The 19,123-nt window shown below is 34.9% G+C and overlaps 3 protein-coding genes across 7 annotated transcripts; 2 read left to right on the top strand and 1 right to left on the bottom strand.

The window, feature by feature from the left end:
* Positions 1-106: 106 nt before the first annotated feature.
* Positions 107-6,902, bottom strand: LOC132280011 (probable ADP-ribosylation factor GTPase-activating protein AGD14). 5 transcript variants are annotated; one of them, XM_059782110.1, is made up of 14 exons: positions 6,726-6,898; positions 6,341-6,469; positions 5,140-5,201; positions 4,884-4,971; positions 4,693-4,754; positions 4,518-4,614; positions 3,857-4,327; positions 2,618-3,304; positions 2,364-2,528; positions 2,172-2,276; positions 1,977-2,060; positions 1,323-1,431; positions 1,185-1,224; positions 107-775 (listed from the first exon to the last, which is right to left on the bottom strand). In XM_059782110.1, the coding sequence occupies exons 2-14, from the start codon at positions 6,437-6,439 to the stop codon at positions 607-609; spliced, it is 2,238 nt and encodes a 745-aa protein (XP_059638093.1). In that variant the 5' UTR covers positions 6,440-6,469; positions 6,726-6,898; the 3' UTR covers positions 107-606. The 5 variants fall into 5 exon arrangements, with proteins under 5 accessions (XP_059638093.1, XP_059638092.1, XP_059638094.1 ...); XM_059782109.1 differs by having other exon boundaries at positions 6,341-6,465; XM_059782111.1 differs by having other exon boundaries at positions 107-745; positions 6,341-6,465; positions 6,726-6,897.
* Positions 6,903-11,671: 4,769 nt separating this feature from the next.
* Positions 11,672-13,687, top strand: LOC132280010 (protein SODIUM POTASSIUM ROOT DEFECTIVE 2). The gene is made up of 3 exons (XM_059782108.1): positions 11,672-12,477; positions 12,864-12,939; positions 13,212-13,687. Exons 1-3 carry the CDS (start codon positions 12,277-12,279, stop codon positions 13,340-13,342), a joined length of 408 nt encoding a protein of 135 aa, XP_059638091.1. The 5' UTR covers positions 11,672-12,276; the 3' UTR covers positions 13,343-13,687.
* Positions 13,688-15,732: 2,045 nt separating this feature from the next.
* On the top strand, positions 15,733-18,339 carry LOC132280009 (uncharacterized). The gene is made up of 2 exons (XM_059782107.1): positions 15,733-16,398; positions 18,036-18,339. The coding sequence occupies exon 1, from the start codon at positions 15,914-15,916 to the stop codon at positions 16,376-16,378; it is 465 nt and encodes a 154-aa protein (XP_059638090.1). The 5' UTR covers positions 15,733-15,913; the 3' UTR covers positions 16,379-16,398; positions 18,036-18,339.
* Positions 18,340-19,123: the final 784 nt, after the last annotated feature.

Below are 19,123 nucleotides of genomic sequence, written 5' to 3'. Positions count from 1 at the left end.
TAACACAATTGCTTTGCATTTTTCAAGTTTCCGAAAGGAAAAAAAAAACATCACATTGCCAGATAAGTTTCAGAAATAGGACAAGAGCCAACAACCATACAGTATGTTATTCAAAACAAAGAAACAAATACATATCAACATTATATAAATGATATTTGTAATACAGAATGTGCTTTACAAACACTTTGTTTCAGATATTGACAGGAAGAGCTCACCACAATTATGAAGTATTGTAATTAATACAGTTCAAGAAAAAAAAATTTGATAAAATTTTAGGGCAATATGCGCAACACAAAAGTCACTGATTGAACACTATACCAATGCCAATAAAATACATGGCTGCACAAAAAAAGACTTCCAATCCTTGTGGGGGGTGCTATGCACTTCAGATCTCCATTGCTCTCTCTACCTTCTTTTCTTACAGCACCACATTTACTTTGCATGGCCAAGGAGAAGAATCAAACCTTGCACCATGAAAGTATTCAACAAACCTTCATGGTTGGCTGGATCTTTTAGCTTAATATACAAGAAGAAAGAATCAAAAATTCCACCAAACGGTTTTTGTGGGAGCAACAAGATGATGATTGTCCACCATAGTTGTTTCCTTTATCCAAATGGGTTTCCTCCAACAGAAGAGAGAGCATTCGGGGTAGCAGCTGCTGAATAAATCCCACTCAGCTGCTGGTTCGAACTTAAGGAGCCAAAAGCAGCCCCACCACTACCAAATCCCACTGCTACCTGCTGCCTGCAGAGGTCCCCAGAAACTTCTGTAAGACTAACAAATAGGAGCTGAATATTATTGCTGATACATAATAATATTTAATATATCCAAAAAAATCTGAAAATGTCATTTTCTTCCTTTCCTTATTAGAATTTTTTGTAACTTTTTGGGTAGATCACTTCCAATAGTGAAGATAAAATCATATACAAATTGAATTTTTACAACTTTGTGGATAAATCACTTCCAACAGTGAAAAAATCATATTCAAATTGAATATTAATAAATAAAATATGCAGGGTATTAATACTATAATGAAGAAAAAATAAAAAAACAAGGCAAGTGTGAGAACATTTGTGTGAAAACAAATTCCCAACTTTTTACATGTTTTGTTGGTGATTAAAGAGGTGCTACAGTTAGCATACTTGCATTCAATGGAGAAAAAGATATGGCGAAACAGAATTACCTGGATGGCGAGTTAGGTACCTGCTGCCCCATGTATGCACCTGAAATATTAGTAAGCAAATGCCCAATGTAAAAAGCGAAAATAATCAATGTATGGCAATGGAGATGTACATTAGAAGAGACTGAGATATAATATTACTTGGAGGTGTTGCTAATGCATAAGATGGTGCCAGTGCCTGGGAAGGCATTGCTGATGGATAGGATGACTGGGGAGGCATTGCTGATGGATAGGATGCCATGGGAGGAAACTGCATCACAAGAAAACTCCATTACAAAAAATTGAAACAATCTTTAGGAAGACAATAAATTTCACAGAAAACAAATTGTATAAATTCAAAAAAATAAAAAGTTTAAAAACTAAATAATTGACATGAAATACATTTGCATATTATTTATTGATTCAGTAGACAAAATGACATTAGATTGAGCATTGTTAGCTATCTCCAAGCATCTAAATCAAAAAGAAAGTTTAAATAGCCATATTCAATTGATGCACCTCACTTAAACATCAAGCTTCCTATCAATTAATCCTTTCATATTTGTTTTTTGCTTTCCACAATCATAGTCAGACCGGTAAACACAGCTCCAAGCAGCTTATGAGTATAAATTGTTGGCAAACATACAAAAAATGCATTGTAAGCAAATAATGCAACATTTCTTTTCTTTACCTTTTTAACTTATATTTATTGCAGAAAGATTGACAAAATTTACCGCATGTCAGAAGCAGTAATGGAGCAGGCAAATCAGTTAAAAGAAACAGATTTAGCATACTAAAATAAAAATAAAAACATACTGATGGAGCTTGAACTGGAGCTGTTTCATTGGTGAGATCAAATGGGTTTGTCGATTTTGATGACTGAAGAAACGTTGGCATGGGCTGGTAAAAAGAAAAAAACCCAATTTATAAATGACCGTGTGATGCAACTTAGTAGATTAAAAATATAAAAGAGAACCAAGTAATCGGCATAATCATGTTGGTCTTAGATACCATTGCAGTATTATATGGCATGGTGAACCCAAATCCATGAGGTGGACCAGTTTGCCAGCCTGGAAGTGGTACAAATGGAGGTGAACAAGTTGCATGAAACAGATCCTGACAAATTGAAATTTAATTTTAAATACAGAAAACCATATACAATACAAACACGCAGACAAATGGAAAGGATGATGCCAATTTTACCTCTGGCAGTTCAGTTCTTCCAGTAGGTTTAACCCCTACAGGGGACAGTTGTGTTACAACTGCAGAAGCCACCTCTGGGGTTGGTTTTGAAATAGCCTGAGATGCTTGTGCAGATGTAATACTAGACAGTCCTCGTGTATTCGAGGCAAGTGATGAATTCCATGGCTGCAAAAAATGCACAGGATAATATTGTAAATACTATAATTAAAGTAGAATTGCACAACTTGTAACAAAAGCCACACCATGAAGCACACCTGAGCTCCACCAAGAGGTGGAGTTGATGGTTGAGCACTAGACTGACTACCAGTAGCAAGAAAATTCGAATGTTGTTGAGGATGCATGCCAGGCCACTGTTCATTATCTGCAACCTTGAAAAAGGAATTAACACCATTGATTGGAAATACTGATGCCGACCCCGGAGCTGCTGCTGGAGCACCAACAGGGGGAAATGCCATCAGGTTGTTCACTGGTGTAGCTGCTGGAGCAACACTGCCGAAGGAAGACGGAGACGTGTGCCCTAAAGGTGCTACTGCTGGAGCTCCACCAGGTGGTAATGTCATGAAGTTGTTTACTGTTGCAGCTGATGAAGCACCATTGCCAAAGGCTGATGCAGACATGAAGTTATTTCCTGCCATGTGACCAGGTACAGGTGCTGAAACAGACAATTGCGATAATACAGATTCCAGTGAATTCACACTTGCTGTAGCTTCAGATACTTTCACCTCTGTGGCAGAATCAAAACATGCCCAGTTATCAACATTTGATGGATTTGTTCGCTGTGAATTGGGTTGACCTGAAGCTGTCTGTTGTGTTTGTGGCATTGCTACAGTAACAGTGGGTTCAGTAACAGCATCAAAATCGATTAAAATTCCTGAATTCTCCCTTCTAAGTTCTGCTGGATTCCCATTCGAGGATGCCAAGCTACTCGAAGATGCAGTTCTCTGCAATTAGAAACCTTTACAGTAGATCTTACTGGGGAAAAGTGGAAACAAAAATAGAAGAATCTTACGAATAAAAAGCATGACTCAACGCAATTCAAGAGAAGATTAAAGTGAACAGGGTCTGAGATGCAAATAATTCAGGTAAAGCACATAGAGGTTGGAATAGGTAAATGGTGCAATGACACACAGAATACCTCATATTGAAATAAAAAAAGATGATTTTTAGAAGTAAATAATTCAGACAGAAGTGTGTGTGCGCGCGCGTGCGTGCGTGCGTGCACGCGTGTCTGCATTCTTTTCTTTTCCTGACATGCAAAAGTGTGTCTACACCAAATTTGGAACTCAACCATATTTAGCAGACAGCAAAATTACATGAATACACAATAGTATTAACGTAAACAATGAACCACAATTAATTTGACATGTGAATGGAAAACTACTTGTACTTTAAAATATCAGTACAAGCCAAACCAATTACAAACATGAGCATTAGGAGGCCAACACCCCACAAAAAACAAAACAGTATGCAGCTTAACAAAGCATAGTCTTTACCTGTGTGCGTACAGAACCCTCAGCAGCTTTGCCATCATTGGCCTTTGGAGGTTCAATTCGAAGGGGAGATAGATTGTCACCCAAAATATCTCTGACGGGACGGACCATAGGAGGACTGGACATATCCAAATCCTTTTGACGGTCAGGTGACATAATTTCAAGCTTAGAACCTCCATCAGAACTTCTACTGTCTTCGGATCTCCTCCCATTAACGAATCTGTCTTCTCGTTGCCAGTCATTCACTATCCCACTGCGAGCAGGACTTCTGTAATCACCACGTTGCCGATTTTCTTGTTCATATCCTGGACTTCTTCTTGCATCATAATTATTTCTGTAATTCTTGTCATCACTTCTTCCACCAGGACTGGGTCTGTCATTGTAACGCCGTTCATATTCGTCCTCATAAGGAGGGCTTCGAGACCCACCCTGATATGTATCTATCCTTCTATTTTCATAGTCCCCAGTTTCACCCTGCATGAAGTACAAATGCATCTTTAAAACAAATGAAAATCACTAAACCAGGGGGAAAAAAAGAAGAAAGCTTTAAAACCATCATATCCCTATAATATACTAATGAGGTCATGAACTAGTACTAGTAGCATTAGCTTCTACGTAAAATTATGGGCAGCGGCCGCGGGAGGGGGGTGGTTTGTTATCTTACCATTTTCACCCTTGGGGGTTTGTCAAAGCTCCTCTCACCCGCATATCTTCTATCCACATAAACATGTTTAATAACATCCCGAAGTCTCTCAACTTGACTGGCAGCAAAACATGAATCAGAACTGCAGTTTGTACTGAAAATATAACATAACATTATAACATAGAACGGTGATAACCTGCTATCAGGGACAGAATGACGCTGAGGATCCCATTCCTTGAAATAAATATCCTTTGCACGCTGTGATAATGAAAAAAAAAAAAAAAAAAAAAAAAAAAAAAGCATATATTTTATAACACAATGCAAAGGTTGATAATGAGTGATTAAGAAAATACATTACGCCGATTACTACAAAATATGTATCCCTACCGCATTTCCCCCGCCTTGAAGAGCACTAACTTCTTGTGAAGTAAATTTAGCCATTGACACTGATTTTACTCTGTGCGTAAACTCCCGACTGCAAATATTTTCAAATAAATGATTCACTGAACAAGTAACTGAGCAGTTAAACAGAGCCTATAACATACTAGTAAAATGCATCCATAAACTTCTCCTCTCTCTGTCCTCTATACATAAGGATATGTATTTCTATATGGTTTGTGACAGAGCGCATGTCAGCACTTACTGTATTCCACTACAGTTCGTACAAACAAATGTCCAGAAATTTGTGCATACATATTGCGGTCCCTGCTCCACAAAAAAAACATGTTAGCCTATTAATTAAGTCCTTATGTCTTTTTTTTCCCAACTTATGGAGAATGGTAACAACAAGCACTTCGCATAACAAAATCCATAAAACCATTGTCATAATAAATTTATCACTTCTAAGATGCAATATTAAACACCTTCCCAAAGTTACTAGAAAAAATAAAATAAAAAATAAAAAAAATAATCTTGTAAAGAGTTTACAAAATGGTTCCATTAACTTTTTCTCTTTCTAAAATCATCAATACTTCCATTCATAAGGTATACTATTCGAGTTCAGAGAATCCATTTTAGAGATACAAAATAGACCCTTCCAGTCACTACCAGCAGTAAGATATTTGGTTTTCTCAATGCTCTAGTTAGGATCTTGGTGAATGTTCATGTCTGAAAGTATATAAGTTGGCAGCACTAATTAGCTTGGATCAACAAATTCTACAAACCATTTTTCTATCCTACATATACAAGTAAATTACTTCAAATGGGGCTAAGAAAGATTTCTTCATTGCTCTAAAGAATCACAAAGTTTTCATAACCAATAACACAATGTGATTAAACATGAACTCATTTAAGAAACTTCTAAAAACAGTAAACAACTGTAGTTTCAAATTTTGACACCTAGACATGTACCCGCATCTGACACATGAACTTGAGTCCCTGTAATGTTGGTGCCTCTTCTAATTTTTTCAACAAACAACAATAATTCAGTGTCATCAAAGCATCCAGAACGGTGTCACATTTCACAAACTAAAAAACTTCTACTCCAATTATAAAACAAATAAAATAAAGGATGACAACCACCCTATCTCCCTTCTATTTGAAGACAATCGTCATCATTTCATCAATTTCAGAAGTACCTTCAAATTTCAATATGTCAGTTGGTAAGAGTTTGTTGTCATTAGTACAGAAAGCATTTTCGAGCTCCATTTTAAGGAAAAATGCAACAGCTTATCAGATGTAAACTAATTTAACAACTGAATGTGAACCTACAATGAAATACCATAATTCAAATTACCAGCTGCACAAGTCAGGCACTGGAATTTGCAGGACAAATAACAAATAAACAAGAAAAATCAAGAATTTAAAAGAAAACAAAACTCAGTAAAAGGCAACAACTAGCATACCAAACTGTTGCAGTTAATACATCTGCGATTATCGGGAAGTTTGAGAAGATTCCGTATTATTCTCTCATTTCTCTCGTCCTCCTTCACTCGATTTGCCATTTCCCACCTTCAACTCCAATCAAAACCTAACTTTACATAGAACCACACAATCAGAAATTGAATTTAACATTATTCAGCATAGATCACAATAGTAATTCATCAAGAACAGTAGCAAATTAAACACATTTCACATCACAAGACATGAACTGAACACATCATCTATCAAAATTCGAACTTGTAAAGCATCAGATCTGAAGAATCATAGGCATAGAAGCTGAAGAACACAGATGAAATTTATATACATAAATTTATATAAACACATGTATATTGGAATTCTGGAACTGACCTGATCTTGCTTGTGAAGCCTAGTAAGAATGTGTAAATTGACAGATCCTTTTTAGTGAAGGTTTGGAATCGACAGCTTTGTACAGCTAAAACTATGGAGGAGTATGCTTTGCGTAAAACTAAATATTGTAGTCTTGTGGAGAGTGTGAGAGAGGGAGGGGTATAATGAAGTGGGGCTATTTTAGGGTGTACAAAACATACACAGGAAATTTCCTCTCTCCACAGCAAAAGCACTTGAGAGTGGGTCCTTGTCAGTTCCGTCTTGGTCTTAAAATAGTTTAACGGTTGAAAAGACGTCTGGTTTTAATTGACCTGGATTCGAGCTAAAATTGCGATATAAATAAGTAATTTAATAAATGTGTTACCTTATGGATTATTATTAATAATATTATTATTTTATTTGATTTTATTGCGCGTTAGTTTGTAATTAGTTGATAACAATTTTGAATCATTTAATAATTTGTCACAATTTTTAATATAATTTACAGTTTAAATTATTATAATTAAATATATCTTTTATGAATTATTATTACTATTTATTATTTTATTTTATTACGTGTTAATTTGTAATTACTCCATAATTTGTCACATTTTTTTAATAGAATTTACAGTTTAAATTATTATAATTAAATATATCAGCTTTATTATCTTTTTGATTGAGTAATATTTTGATATTAGTTCGGGATCAGTCTCCAACCGGTAATTGCAATTTTTAATAGAATTTATTATTTTATATATTATTTTAAATAATTTGCAATGATTTTCTTAAGCTAGTGTGTTAAATTCTCCTGATAAAGGGTGAAATATAAATATATATATATATATATATCTCTCTCTCTCTCTCTCTCTCTCTTGATAGTTGGTTGTCTGATCTTATACAACACAATTTTGTCATGTAAAATTTAAAAAATTTAAATCTGATAGCGCTTATCTTTTAGGTAAATTACAAAAATATTCTTTGAGATTATGTTATATCTCACAGTTTGATTTTAGGATACAAGGGTCTTTTTGTTTTTTAAGATTATAGATATTTGTATTAAAAAATTGAAGATAAAATGTGTCAGAGGCCAAAAAATAAATTAAAATTTAAGTAAAATTTAAAACTAAAATATTCATATAGATGAGATATGATCAACTGGTGTCTGTGTAATTTATTCTATCTTTTATGGGTCAACACGAGAGATGTCTGCTTGCGAGAACAGGCCAAAAAGGCCAAGAGGCCTAATACAATCGGGAAGCATAACAAGGCCCAAAAAGCAATACAATCGAGAAGAATAGTTCGGCCCAAAAAGTAGAAGCAAGGCAAAGGCGCAACAAACCCAGGGGATAGAGAGGGCCCAATAAGGTAACTATCAAGGCAAGGCCCAGACAAAAGGAATGGCTCAGCCACCTGTTCTATACATATCCATTATCCCGTTTATTGCCATCACATTTTCACCACAACACTGCTTGCATCATTAAGAAATTTTCTCCGAATTCAGCCCTTCCCTCCCTTTAAGGAATAATTCTTTAATCCATTCAATTTACCCAATAAAATATATATATATATATATATATATATATATATATATATAGCTCTTTAATCCATTCAGATCGAAGAACCTTCATCAGCAACATATTTGCTTTGCCATCATAATCCCATTCCAATCCTTTAGCACCCGTTAAAATTTGATAAGTTGAACTCACCTTGGATTTAGGACTCGCGTACGTTGTGTTATACTGTGTATATGTTGTCTAATTTATACTCCTGATTTTCAAAACCGTCTACAGATGTAAGTTGCATCTTTTTATAAGTGTCAACAACTTTTCCCCTCAGGAGCAATGTGGCCTTAATTACCGCCAAGGCGTAGCCTGTAGCCTATTTCCTCTTCCTTTTTCATTAGAGTAGTGTTGGGAGTGTGAGTGTGATGCGTGTGTTCTTATTTATCAAAAATGAAAAAGAAAAGGCTCTACTAGTTCAATGCTTCACTCTGCTGTTTATATCTTTTCCCTCTCAATTAAGTCATTGCAGTCTTCAGCTTTCAATTATGTAAATATCAGAGGCACACTCAGATACTTCGTGGGCACATTCCCAATTTCATATCCCAAATAGGTCATCTGCTTCTCTTCTTTTCCATCTACAATGTCATTATGTCATATAGACCTTCACAAGGTCCACTTTTAACTTGCATTTAGGCTGTAATCAATCCATTTGGTAAAAGTTGACGGTTATCTTGAGCAGAGGAGTCCACATTTTACAATTATCATTCCTTTAATGACAACTGCCTGGTCTTTGTCAACAAGAAAAAAAGGAGGCTTTCCTTGACTTTTGGTAACTACTACTTTGAAAATGCACTCATAAATAATGTTGCTGTTGGTTGTAGCCTTCTAGTTTTGTAGAATTAGCTTCTAAGTTTCAATGGCATTTACATCCTCGACAATTACTATACTTGCCTTTCGAAAAAAAACACTAACTTCTTAGTCTCTCCATTCCTAAATGAGTTTGCCCAGTGGTGCTTACATTTTGTTGAATTTCAACTTCCTTCTTGCTTAATACGAATAGTAGTGAACAAAAATGTTTCGTTCTTCTTGATTTCTGTTATGCTCTTAACCATTATCCGAGTTCATGTTGCTTGGCAAATGCCTAAGCTCAATGCCAAATTACTTTGCCATGTGGTTGCTTGCTTGGTTCATCGATTATAGTTCTAGATAACTTAGCAGCTGCTTTAATTGTTCATATACATACTATGTTTACAGAAATGATTCTTGTTGCTTTGGTTATGCAGATATATAACAAATGCCTGTTCATTCTACACAATAAGAAAAATTGCATTGATTTATTAGAATGGCCATTGCAGTTTCAGGGGCAATAGTTCCTAAATTGCAGCATTCAGTTTTGTTAGGATCTATTGCCTGGTCTAGTGTGCTGAAAGCACAATTAAGCTATCAAGTTGTAAGAATGTCCCTCAAGTCTTAGGGCAGGTACTCTTTTTGTGTTTCATTTCCCTCCATTTGAAACTGCACCCACTCGATATATACCATGAATAATGCAATGTTCCAAAGGTGTTCTACGAGCGAGTATATTTAATGTACTAGGTGCTATTTTATATATTTTAGCCTATTTCAGTTTATATATGCAAGATGTTGGGAAGAACAGTGACAAATATAATATTTAGCATCATTTTGGACAAAGTAATTTTTTTCTCACTCGAATCTGCATTATCACTCTTGCTAATCCGAACCTTTTTTTTTTTTTTTTTGGTTAGGTGTTCCGAACCTTTTTTTTATCAAGCAATGTCCCCCTTTTTAAAAAATTTTCCCGGAAAGTCAAACAATGATAGCAATGTCACCTTGCTATGCCTATATCTATGTGATCATTGTCATAGTTAATATGCTTAAGAGTCGATCATTTGATAAAAAAATGACCCTTCCTGGAATCAGAAGGTGCATGAATTTGTCTTATTGTTATGTCAGCTTGAGTGGCAACCATTATGAAACCTTATCATTTACAGTAGAGTATTAGATATAGAACTAGGAGATGATACCTAACATGTGACTATGTGAGGCACCAATTTAACCACGTTATATGAAAAGTTGGTTTTTCTTATCAGTATTCCCATGCATTCACATATTTTATACCACACTCATCACTTCTATCAACTAATATTGGTGCAATACATGGCATGATGTTATATAAAAGGTCTTGAAAACATAATTCATTATTCGTCAGTTTCACGTTCAATTGTAAACTAAGTTCTGACTTGTCAAAAATGATTCTTAAATGTGCCGCCCATATTCCAACTACACAGAGGAGAACTCATATTATTTTCCAGTTTATTTCTTTTATATCTTTAGGGTCGCTGGAGGGGGGAAAAAAAACACTAAGTTGAATATTAATATATGCCAAAACAAGTTGTGTTAGTCATTTGTGTTTATAAAGATGTTTTAAAACTAAGAAGTTCCAATCATAACTTACAAGATCAACTTTCTGGAGTGTGTATATATGCACTCATACATAGATATACACAAATACACTGTGTATTATTGTGGGCGTACAATGGTAAACAACTCTTGTTGCAGTTAGTGCATCTATTTCTGGAATGACTAGGTAAAGGATGCCACAGTATGGCATGAAGCACCTAGTCTCTTTCTTTAGTTTTTCTATGCATTAGCTAAATACTTGTATACTCAGCTTATTTTGCAAACAATGAGTGTGTCTTTAGTCTAAAATCGAAAAAGAAAAAAAAAAAAAAGAAAAAGAAAAAAAGAAAAAAAGAAAGAGTGTGCTGTTTGTATGGTGTTTTAGTGCAGTCCAACTGGTCTTCCAACAAAGCCAGAAATGAGTTGTGCCATTTTACCTGATACAAAACAGAACACAACCCCCTTTTTTTTTTTGCTGGGACACACTCCTTGAATAAATTGCACCCACCATGAGACATTTCCAACCCAAAAATTCTGGTTGCTGGGCAAGTCATGTGACCGACACGTGCATAACGTGACTTCACTACTGGCTTTTTTAAATTTGTCCTCTTGCCTTTTGAACCATCATCACATGGACCAACCTATAGAGAATAGTCCCACTTAATAGGGAGGGAAAAGAATTCAATCATTCAACTATTCATACTCCCTTCATAGCTCATTATATTCAATAATTCAGGACCCCGTCCCCCTGTATAGTAAACTGTTGAAGGTTAAGACAAAGTTCTTAACATCATTGACCTCCCCTCTGCATTGTCATTTGATAATGATAATGCTCACTTTGATTCCTCACATATATCAGTTTTTTAAGCTTTTGTACAATGACCAATATATACCTCAACTTATGAACAAGATTGGGCGAGAATACGAAATTCGAGGGTCTTCATGTAATTTTAAAAAAATTGAATGTGCCATGAATACCCTTAATTAGGAAATGGTAGTAGTGTCAATATTATTCTATTTCTTGTGTTGATTCCTCATTTATAAATCAAACATTCTCATGATCATCAAAATGCAGATTACTAAGATATGTGATATATATCTATCCATACTTATCTATAAAGCTAGCTACTCCATTAGTCTCTGACATTTGTTTCTCTAGAATAACCATTACTACTTTATTTAAAGAGAAGGGTTTCTTCTATTAGTATATCAACACATGAGATAGATGCTCACTTGTGCTGAACAGCTAATCTCACATGAGAAGTTCCTCCAAGCTTTTAAAGAGATTTTTGTTTGTATGTATCTTTATTCTTTAGTACTACTACTTAATTCATCACATGACAAAATCTAGTTGAAGTAATGAGCACAGTTAGGAGTGCTTTTTGTGGCCATTGTGTCCCTCCCAACCTCACACCACACCAGTTGATCCCCCTAGAAAAATGGGACTTGATTCCTTTTCTTCCTCATTAGGCTCATTGGGTTCTGTTAAACTTTTGGTTTTCCCAATGAAAATTGACCTTTAATTAGCTTGTCATTTCACACTAGCTTCATCCTTGTTCTAAAGATTAATTTGGCTTATCTTTAAATTATTTCATAAGCTATATAGGGTTGAAGACGTGTGTGTGTAGGAAATCAAGTGGGGTGTGTGTGACATGGGGAAGCTGAGTTTTGGGAGGGTGTTGGACTCTTTTTGTCTCTCTTCTGGCTCAAGTTCTTGTTTCTGCATCAGTAACTTGGGAAACCAAGATGAGTTTGAGAGAGAGCCACTGGTTGCAAGTGAAGGTGGTCAGTTGGTGAGATTGAAGGATGTTGTTGCTGAACCCCAGACCCTGGCTTTTCAACTAAAGCCCAAGGTGAGGTTATTTCTGTCTCAACTCTAATCGTATCATCTCTCTAATGTTTCCTTCTTTTTTTCTTTCTAGCAAATATCTGTTTGGTTCCTGAGAAAATGAAGGCAATATCTTTGGAACCTATATTTTTGTGATCAAAACCATTAAGGAACACAAAAAATGAAATTCCCTTTATAGTTTATACCTAGTAATTATAACTGACATGTCTGATATATATAACTTGAGATTTTGGCAAGCAGACTAAAAATCGAGAATAAATCAGAAATATTGATTTTAATGATCTGTCTATTTGATCATTATTCTGTCTGAGTTCGAGTTGGCTCCCTTGAGTTTAGAGATCATTGTTTTTTACTAGTTCATATTGCTTAATTGTTAAGTTCATCACGCAGATGGTGGTGCTAAGGGTATCCATGCACTGCAATGGATGTGCCAGAAAAGTGGAGAAACACATCTCAAAGATTGAAGGTATGAGAAATAAATAACCTTTAGTATTTACTTTCAAAAGATTGCTAATATATAGCTATTAGATTAGTAGTCACCACAAAATAAGCATAAGATTTTTCACAGCATTTTTAAAATAAAATAAAAACTAGTCTAGTGTACGAGACTCTGGCCATTCACGATTTGTCTAGGGAAGACCAGATGTATGCAATCATATATATATATATATATATATATGTGCATGCATATATAAATGGCATAATAATATATTACTGACCCACTCTCTCTGCATACAGGAGTGACATCCTACCAAGTGGACCTGGAAACCAAGATGGTGGTTATTATTGGAGACATTGTTCCTTTCGAAGTGTTGGAGAGTGTTTCGAAAGTTAAAAGTGCGGAGCTTTGGAAGATCTCTCGCTGCTGATATAATCTCACTGCAACTCTTCAATCCATTCCATCAATCCATCCCCACAAATTAAGAATTGAAAGCATTCATATGCTTCCAGTTCCATAATACATACCATTACCATGTACATGACAAGTTCCAATCTTATGGTCTCCTCCAGATTTCCATTTGAAGAGAAAGGGAGGAAGCATCTGAAAACACTTGGCTCATTCAACAGTTAGCCCAAGTGTTTTGTAATGCTCAAACAATCATTTGGCATTTGTCTTCTTGTCATTAATGGTTCCCTCATTTTTTTAAGGAATATGTATATACTGTACTGTACTGTACTGTGGAAATGTTAAGGCGTCGTTTGTCGTTGTGCTATTTTGTTGCGAAACTCTTAATATTGCAATAATAACACCGGAAGCATGTTTGGAGGATAGTTATTTTGTTTTGTTTAGACCATCTCCAATACTAAATGTCATTTTTATATACTAAATTTATATTTTGACAGGTGTTACAGTGTCAAAATGCTACATTTTACCAATTCTTCTCCAATGATGCATTTAATACAAAATGCTATTTTTTGACATAACCACCATTCTTTTTCAACTACCATTCTCATCATTCATATTTGCATAGTAATATTAATATTAGGCACATTCCAAGTCAAGTTGTAAACATTAGAATGAAACTAAAACTAAACCTAATTAAAAAGAAGCAAAAATCTAAAATATTTGGTCAAAAAAGAAAACTATATATATTTGATTATATTATTATTTAAAATATATATATATTTAGGGCAAATCATTTCACCTCCCCAATCGCCTCCATCTCTATTATCATTCTCAACTCTGAAATTGCCCCCCCTCTCTCGCTATTTCAGTTTGGGTTCACCGTTGGCAAGCTTTACTTGTTGGCTCACAACTCTCAAGCTTGCCCCTCCCCCTCTCTCTCTCTCTCTCTCTCTCTCTCTCTGTGCAACTGCTAACTTGTATGTATGGGTTTTGATTTAAATTTTTTTTCTAAATCAACTAATCAACTTTGTAATTCTCTGTAATTTTTTTCTAAATCAACTAATCCATGGCAGGAGCGGCCTCTGCTCTCTTCCTTCTTGACATCAAAGGCTGTGTTCTGGTATGATGCAACTACCGTTGCGATGTACCAGCTGTTCAGGCCGAGAAACTCTTCACCAAACCCATTGAGAAAGAGGTTCGATTTTTGTTTACTTTTTTTAATCAAGGTCTGTAATTCTTGTTTTGCAAACTAAATCCTTTGGTGAAATTTTTTATGATCTTTTTTAAATATATATATATATGCCAAATCTGAACCCCTGCCCCCCTCTCTCTCTCTGAAATAGCAGTAGCTATTTCTTGTGCTACAATTGGCAAAAGTTTTGGAAAGTAAAAAATTGACAGCCCTTTTAGCATTACATTGGAGAGTCCCTTTTAAAGTTCCCTTGCTATATTTTAGAAATGGCAGTCCTTTTAGTATTGCATTGGAGATGCTCTTAGGTCCACAAATTTACCACTTGGTATAAATTTGAAAAAATAAAAATTATAATGCATTCATTTGTTTGGGCTAGAACACTTGAAAACACTGAGGTGGGGGCTCTTCTTGTGGTTACTGAGCCATTAAGTATATAAACAATTAAACATTTATATCTTCCCCACTTGTTGCTATCACGGCAAGAAATTTAGGCACCACTTTGCTCCTATAAAGATCTTAACTTTAAATTTTTTTTTATTTTAAAATTTTCGTGAGTACCACAGGACTCGATCCTTCTAAAAAACTGAACAGTTATTGAAATATCCTCAATTTGAACCTTTTTCCGTATATATATATTATTTTTTTTTCTCAATTTGTACTCTCTTCCATTGGACTGGGCCCAGAACAGGGCCACTTTTACACACCAGCACAAATAAATGAATATCTCTCACATTGTGAGAAAGTACAATACTATCGTCATTATATAATCTCTCAATTTGTTTTAATACGTGTTAATTTTTTTTTTTTTTTAACAAAAATCTATATTGAATGTGAAGTCATGATTGAAATACTCTTATGATATATTTAAAAATACCTAATCAATTATTCAAATTTGAATTCTGCATTAAATGTAAAATCACGTCTAAAATATTCTTATGGTATATTTGAAAGTACCGAAAAGATTATTTAAATTTAAAATCCAAAAAAAATAATTTAAAATTTGTACTAATTTGTGTACTTTCTTTATGTTAATACACTAACACTCCAACAGGGGCAATTAAGACTTTTTACAGTGGAGAGACGTGTCCAGCAGTCAACCATGAAAGCTTCAATGCCTCTTGGTCAAACCTCCACGTGTCACAATCAAAGCTTGGTGTCGTAGATTGTTCCACGACAATCCACCGTATTGTATGCATTGTCAAGTTGAATAGTTGCCCGGCTCCACACTAAAATATACTAATCGGTCCATCGGTCCGTCCGTCCGTTCGTCCATTGCTTCTCTTTTTTCTCCATCTGAAACTTATCAACCTTCACCAGCAGCTCTAATCTCCTTCTTCTCTCAGGGGGAAAAAAAAAATCTCTTTCTTTTGTCTCTCTCTCTCTCTCTGAAACTTATACACAATGGCCAATCTTTTCTTCCTTGTTTCTCTCTCTTTCTTCCTCCTCTTACCACTCTGCTATTCAAACCCTAACCCTAATTCTAGTTCATCGCCATCAGCCGCCCACACGGAGCTTACCAAGTACGGCTTCCCCATCGGATTACTCCCCACCAACGTCCTCACATACACTGTTAACCGGACCTCCGGCGACTTCTTCGTCCACCTCGGTGACACGTGCAAGGTCACGCTCCCTCCGGACAACTACTTGGCCACGTACTCTAAGAAAATCACTGGCAAGATTGTGGAGGGGCACATCGCCGATCTCGACGGAATTAGGGTTAGGGCTTTCTTCAGTTGGTGGTCCATCACCGGGATTAAATCGACCGGCGAGGATTTGGTCTTCGAGGTCGGAATGGTTACCGCCAAGTACCCCTCCAAGAATTTCGACGAGAGTCCTCCCTGCGAGGGCAAGCACTCTGCATCCTAACCTATTAACATGTTACAAAGGTTCGATTTTTAAAATTTAGAGCTATATATGTGTATTTATATGAATTTGCACTCACATATATGTAATTGGCTTTTGAGTATTGAACATTTTTCGTCGATGCTTCGTGTATATATGTGCATAGGATGTTGTAAAAATATTCAAGTATTGTGAACTAACCATACATTCAATGGAATCATAGTATCTTCCGTTCCTACTATCATAGTTTATTTTTCCTTTTTAATGTGTATGTAATTGCAGCATTTGAAGTAAAATTGTTGTTTTAATCAAATTACAGTTGAATAAACTACTTTTTTGCAAAGCAACTTTTCAGGGACGCTGAATGTCATATTCTAGATTCTGAGCTGTAGATTATATTCAGTGTTTCATGTTAGACTTAGGAGGAGATGGTCGAGGAATAAATGTGCATACCTTTTTGTATATGATCTGTTCTAGAAAGATTTTAAGTATTGTGTTTCAGATGTTCCTACGATCCTAGTTTATTTTTCCTTTTAAATGTGTGTGCAATTGCGGCATTTGAAGTAAAATTATTGTTTTAATTAAACTACAGTTGAATAAGTCAACTTTTCAGGGACGGTGGATGTCATTTTCTAGATTATGAGCTGTAGATTGTCGATGAAACCAATGGAAATTTTTTTTTTCTTTCTTCTGATGGCAGTCTGGATTAATGGGATAGGCATGGTGTTGCCAGCTAAAATGTGGTGTCATATGCTAAATTATTGAATTTTTGACGAGTTCAATGGGTTTTTAGGGTTTTCATTTATTTGTAAGCTTAAACCAAGGTTGTGAGTGTAGGTTTATTATTGTTGGTGGGTATTAATTAAGCTTTTTTTATTTTGTACGGTTCTTGTTTGATGTCAATGTAAATGTTAAGTCCTTTTTGTGTTATTACTTAGGTTTAGTTATTTCATTGTCAAAACGTATTCGTAGTAGTAAATAAACAGAAGTCATATTTAGCTGTAATGGTTTTCATTTTCTTGTGTGGATGGAGTATGTCTTTTTGTATGATATGAATTATTTAATATGAATCATTCTTTATTTATGGAATTGTTTGGATTCTTATCCTGCTTGAGAAGGAGAGTTGATTTTAAATGTTTTCTGATTTAACTTATTCATAGATGGTATGGTTGCACAATTTGTGAATCTACAACATCAGAGCAATTAAACTCTGTGGACTGTCAAGTTAACCTTTCCAGATTCAATATTTTGGCTTACAAATCCTGAATTCGGTGATCTTTAATTCTTTACCAAACATTCTGGATCAATGGTCACCTATGATGGTCTCTGGTTTAAATGTTGCAGTGAAGAAAGCTATGGCTCTTAGAATAATAAATTTCTAGATTTTGAACATTCAACATCCTATTAAGCTTCAAATTGTATTGAAAAAGGTCAATAGCTGGTGTTACGATGTAATTCAGCATTTGAAAGTAGAATGTCAGTAATTCACTTACCTAGAAATATATAGGATAGTTCTGTTTCATTTATATATGAAACTATTACAGAATATCTAAGTTATATAAGGGATGGTTTGTTTGGCTCTGTTGTCTTGAATTTGTTTATCGTATTTGGGTATGAAATTATTGTCCTTGGTGGTTTGAAAGAAATAGCTGCAAACTTAAATCTTTTCCTTTCCTTGCAGGTTTTCATCGGTTGCATCGATGGATAATGCAATAATTTCCACTGATAAGTTAAGAGAGGAATTACTTAGCATGTTTAATGAATTATTAGTGGTTTATGTTATCTGGACATTAAGGCAGAATGAATTTCCGAAAGAAACATCAAGGCAGAATGCCTGTATCAATGTTTATCATTTTATATGATTTATATATTGTTTTCAGATTTGTTTCCATTGTACGTATGTCAAGCTATTTCTGCATGCTGTGTCACTTTTTGAGATGGATGCATAGTGTTATTGTAGTAAAATTTCCAGATTTTCTTTTGAAGTTTTTTCCTTTAATCTGAATTGTAATGTGACTGCACTTCACTATTTGATAAATGTACTTTACTTTTTGTTTTTGTTTTAAAGTAATAGTTTTTCATATTGGAAATTACTGACAACAATGTCATTTTATTAAAAGTAGAGAGTAGGACAAGACTTGCCCACTCATTGGTAGAGATGGCAATTTGTCCCGTGAGGATGGGTACCCGCTCCATCCCATCCCGTTTATAACAGTTTTCAAGGACTATTTAATTTAGTTGGGTGGGGATAGTTTTTATTAATGAAAACTCGCGCGAGTTCAGGGTAGGGATGTCACCCGTTCGTTTAGGTAGGTAAATTGTTAAGTTATCCTTATTTTATTAGTAAATATAATTAGTTTTAGAAATTTTAGGTTATATTCACTCACTTTTTCAGTTGTCCTAGAGAGCGGCAGAGCTTAGGAATATGTTGAATTATTAATTGTTCATTTTTTATGAAAATTTTTAACTGTTATATAATTGTATTCGAGGGAAAAAAACTAAAAAAAGGGAGAAATTCTGGAACGGGGCGGGTGGGTGTTTGAGGGGGTAAAAAAGTTAAAGGGAATAGGATTTTTAAACTACTACGGAACAGGAAAAGGTACACCCATTTAAAACTGCCATTGTTGTCATTAGTCATTCTTATTTACAGTTTTTTTTTTTTGGTTGTTAAAAGGTAAGCTATTCTTATTTACAGTTGATGCGGTGATAAATAAGAAAATTAGAGAGGTAGAGACTAATCTAAATCAATGTTGTTGTAATAGTGGTTGA

Source organism: Cornus florida, unplaced genomic scaffold (genome assembly GCF_030987335.1).
Source record: "Cornus florida cultivar Cherokee Brave unplaced genomic scaffold, ASM3098733v1 CherokeeBrave_3.0.0_Hap2_Chr10, whole genome shotgun sequence".
Classification (NCBI taxonomy): Eukaryota; Viridiplantae; Streptophyta; class Magnoliopsida; order Cornales; family Cornaceae; genus Cornus; species Cornus florida.
Note: the sequence above shows the minus strand (reverse complement) of the source record. Positions and strands in the feature narration are given on the sequence as shown.

What these genes read in the sequence shown, in the direction of transcription:
- LOC132280011 (XM_059782110.1), bottom strand. Translation starts at nt 6,439, where the DNA reads ATGGCAAATCGAGTGAAGGAGGACGAGAGAAATGAGAGAATAATACGG. An exon ending in CACCTCTTGGTGGAGCTCAG is followed by an intron (nt 2,529 to 2,617) that starts GTGTGCTTCATG and finishes CATTTTTTGCAG; the next exon opens with CCATGGAATTCATCACTTGC. An exon ending in TGCCATATAATACTGCAATG is followed by an intron (nt 2,061 to 2,171) that starts GTATCTAAGACC and finishes TCTTTTTACCAG; the next exon opens with CCCATGCCAACGTTTCTTCA.
- LOC132280010 (XM_059782108.1), top strand. Translation starts at nt 12,277, where the DNA reads ATGGGGAAGCTGAGTTTTGGGAGGGTGTTGGACTCTTTTTGTCTCTCT. An exon ending in CTTTTCAACTAAAGCCCAAG is followed by an intron (nt 12,478 to 12,863) that starts GTGAGGTTATTT and finishes TTCATCACGCAG; the next exon opens with ATGGTGGTGCTAAGGGTATC. An exon ending in ACACATCTCAAAGATTGAAG is followed by an intron (nt 12,940 to 13,211) that starts GTATGAGAAATA and finishes CTCTGCATACAG; the next exon opens with GAGTGACATCCTACCAAGTG.
- LOC132280009 (XM_059782107.1), top strand. Translation starts at nt 15,914, where the DNA reads ATGGCCAATCTTTTCTTCCTTGTTTCTCTCTCTTTCTTCCTCCTCTTA.